Genomic DNA, 2,093 nt, shown 5'->3' on the forward strand with positions numbered 1-2,093 from the left:
AAGAGGCGGCGGGCTTACTTTCGGCGAGAGTTGCAAGACCCAGTTCGTACCAGGTAGGGCCAAAATGATACTTAAGCTCTGTTTTGCTTCTAATTTTCAATTTAAAGAGAGAGTGGTAGGAGATTGAATTGTTGGGTTTCAGTTGGGTAGAGAGAGAATGGCCATAGAGAAAGGGGCGGTATAATGAGATTTGGTCTGATGAGAGAGAGTAGAGAGAAAACGAACTGCCGAAGAGGAAAGAGAAAGGGGTAGTAATGTAATTTGATTCAAAAGTAAAAAAGGGTATTTTAGATAAGAAATTAAAATAAACAGTAAAAATTCATGTACACATCAGCATTTGGGTCAACCTCATTTTATTGAAACTATCAGACTTTGACTTAACCATATAGTAAATATGGCTCCATAAGTACATTTATATGTAAAAATCCCTAATAATTCTACATATGTTGATTATTGTAGTTGAAATCGTGCATCACGTGAGATGTCAATGCCATGTTAGGCATCGAAAAAAGCCCATGGTACCTATTACAGTTAGGAGACCCTTAATTGCATGTCTTCGGTTTTTGTCTCTAGTTACCGGTAGACACACACACTCTCTCTCTACATCTCCTCTCTCTCTATTTCTCTGTTTGTGTGTATGTATCTCTGTCTTGCATTGTTAAACAGGGACCACAAAAGTTTGAAAAACCTTTGTACCACTCATGACCTTCTTCTTCTTTTATTTATTTATTTATTTATTTATTTAAAGAATATGTACAAAGTGTTCCAACCAACTAAACAAACCAAAGGAACACGCTCCTTGGTAGAAGGGGATTCTACAGCAGGCTACAGCAATGTGTACTCCCAATTTCCAAACATAGTTGTAACATGTGTACTCCCATTGTTGATTAACAAGGATGAACTCTCATTGTTGAACTCCAAGTAGCATTACGAATTGATAAGAGAACTATTGCAGTAGGAACCATGACTGACCATGAGCATATGAACAACCTTGTAAGAATAACTGATGCATTCCTTCCAGCGAAGTAATCCTCCTAATGTCTGAGTTGTGCTTTAGCTTAAGGGAGGAAAATCTTGCTCTGATGCAACCTTTGATGAGGTGAATAGCATGAGTAGGTGGAGAAGATTTATTCCTAAATGCTCTTGCATTTCTTTCTTGCCAAATGAAGTAGATTGCACTTGAAAGTAGCAGCTTGTGAGTGATGAAGTGATCCTGCATCCATGTTGTAGCACACCAAGTGATCAAGTCATTCCAACTGTCAGGTTTAATGTAAAACCCAGCTGCATGTTGAACAATTTCCCAGATTCTGGAGCTGAATTGGCATTTGAAGAAGATATGGTCAAGTGATTCCTCGTGTGCAAGGCAAAGGTAGCATGCATTGGTGTAGTGTTTCTTCATCATTGGCTTGGTGTCAAGTGTGGCAAGTCTCTTTTTAAGTGCTAGCCAGACAATATAGCCATGCTTTGGGATGTGATGTTTGAACCATACAAGCTGATCCCAAGCAAAAACCAGTGAGGGAGGAGTAAAATAGTCCATGGTGAGCCTATGAGAGTATTCATTGGGTGAACTAGGGAACCATTCTACTTTATCTGAGGCATATGAAGGGGGTGGGATATTTTGCAGCTGTAAAGTGAAGGCTTGGCTTTGGAAAAAAGGGATTTGTTGGAGAGATATTGGTACTTCCCACTGATTGTTGGAAATTAGACTATCAACTGTGACTCTAGGGTCCAGTTGAAGAATTTCCACATCAGAGAGACCAAGCTGCATTGTACCACTCATGACTTACTAATTGATTTTTTTCTTAAAGCATATACATGAGCTAATAAAAATATTAAAAACAATATTGTAATAAGCCACATGCAATTTTTACTAAACATGCAAACATATACCAGTAGTAATAATTCTACATATACAGGATCAGGTGTGATTTTTACATGCAATATTGTAAACATGTACAGGATCAGTAGTAATAATTCTACATATGTTGATTATTGTAGTTGAAATCGTGCATCACGTGAGATGTCAATGCCATGTTAGGCATCGAAAAAAGCCCATGGTACCTATTACAGTTAGGAGACCCTTAATTGCATGT

General features: G+C 38.1%; 1 protein-coding gene across 1 annotated transcript; it reads right to left on the minus strand.

Moving 5' to 3' along the window:
- Positions 1-946: 946 nt before the first annotated feature.
- LOC132314294 (uncharacterized) lies at positions 947-1,780 on the minus strand. Its single transcript, XM_059813169.1, has one exon. It carries the CDS (start codon positions 1,778-1,780, stop codon positions 947-949), a length of 834 nt encoding a protein of 277 aa, XP_059669152.1.
- Positions 1,781-2,093: the final 313 nt, after the last annotated feature.

Source organism: Cornus florida, unplaced genomic scaffold (genome assembly GCF_030987335.1).
Source record: "Cornus florida cultivar Cherokee Brave unplaced genomic scaffold, ASM3098733v1 CherokeeBrave_3.0.0_Hap2_Chr06, whole genome shotgun sequence".
In the NCBI taxonomy this organism is placed as follows: domain Eukaryota; kingdom Viridiplantae; phylum Streptophyta; class Magnoliopsida; order Cornales; family Cornaceae; genus Cornus; species Cornus florida.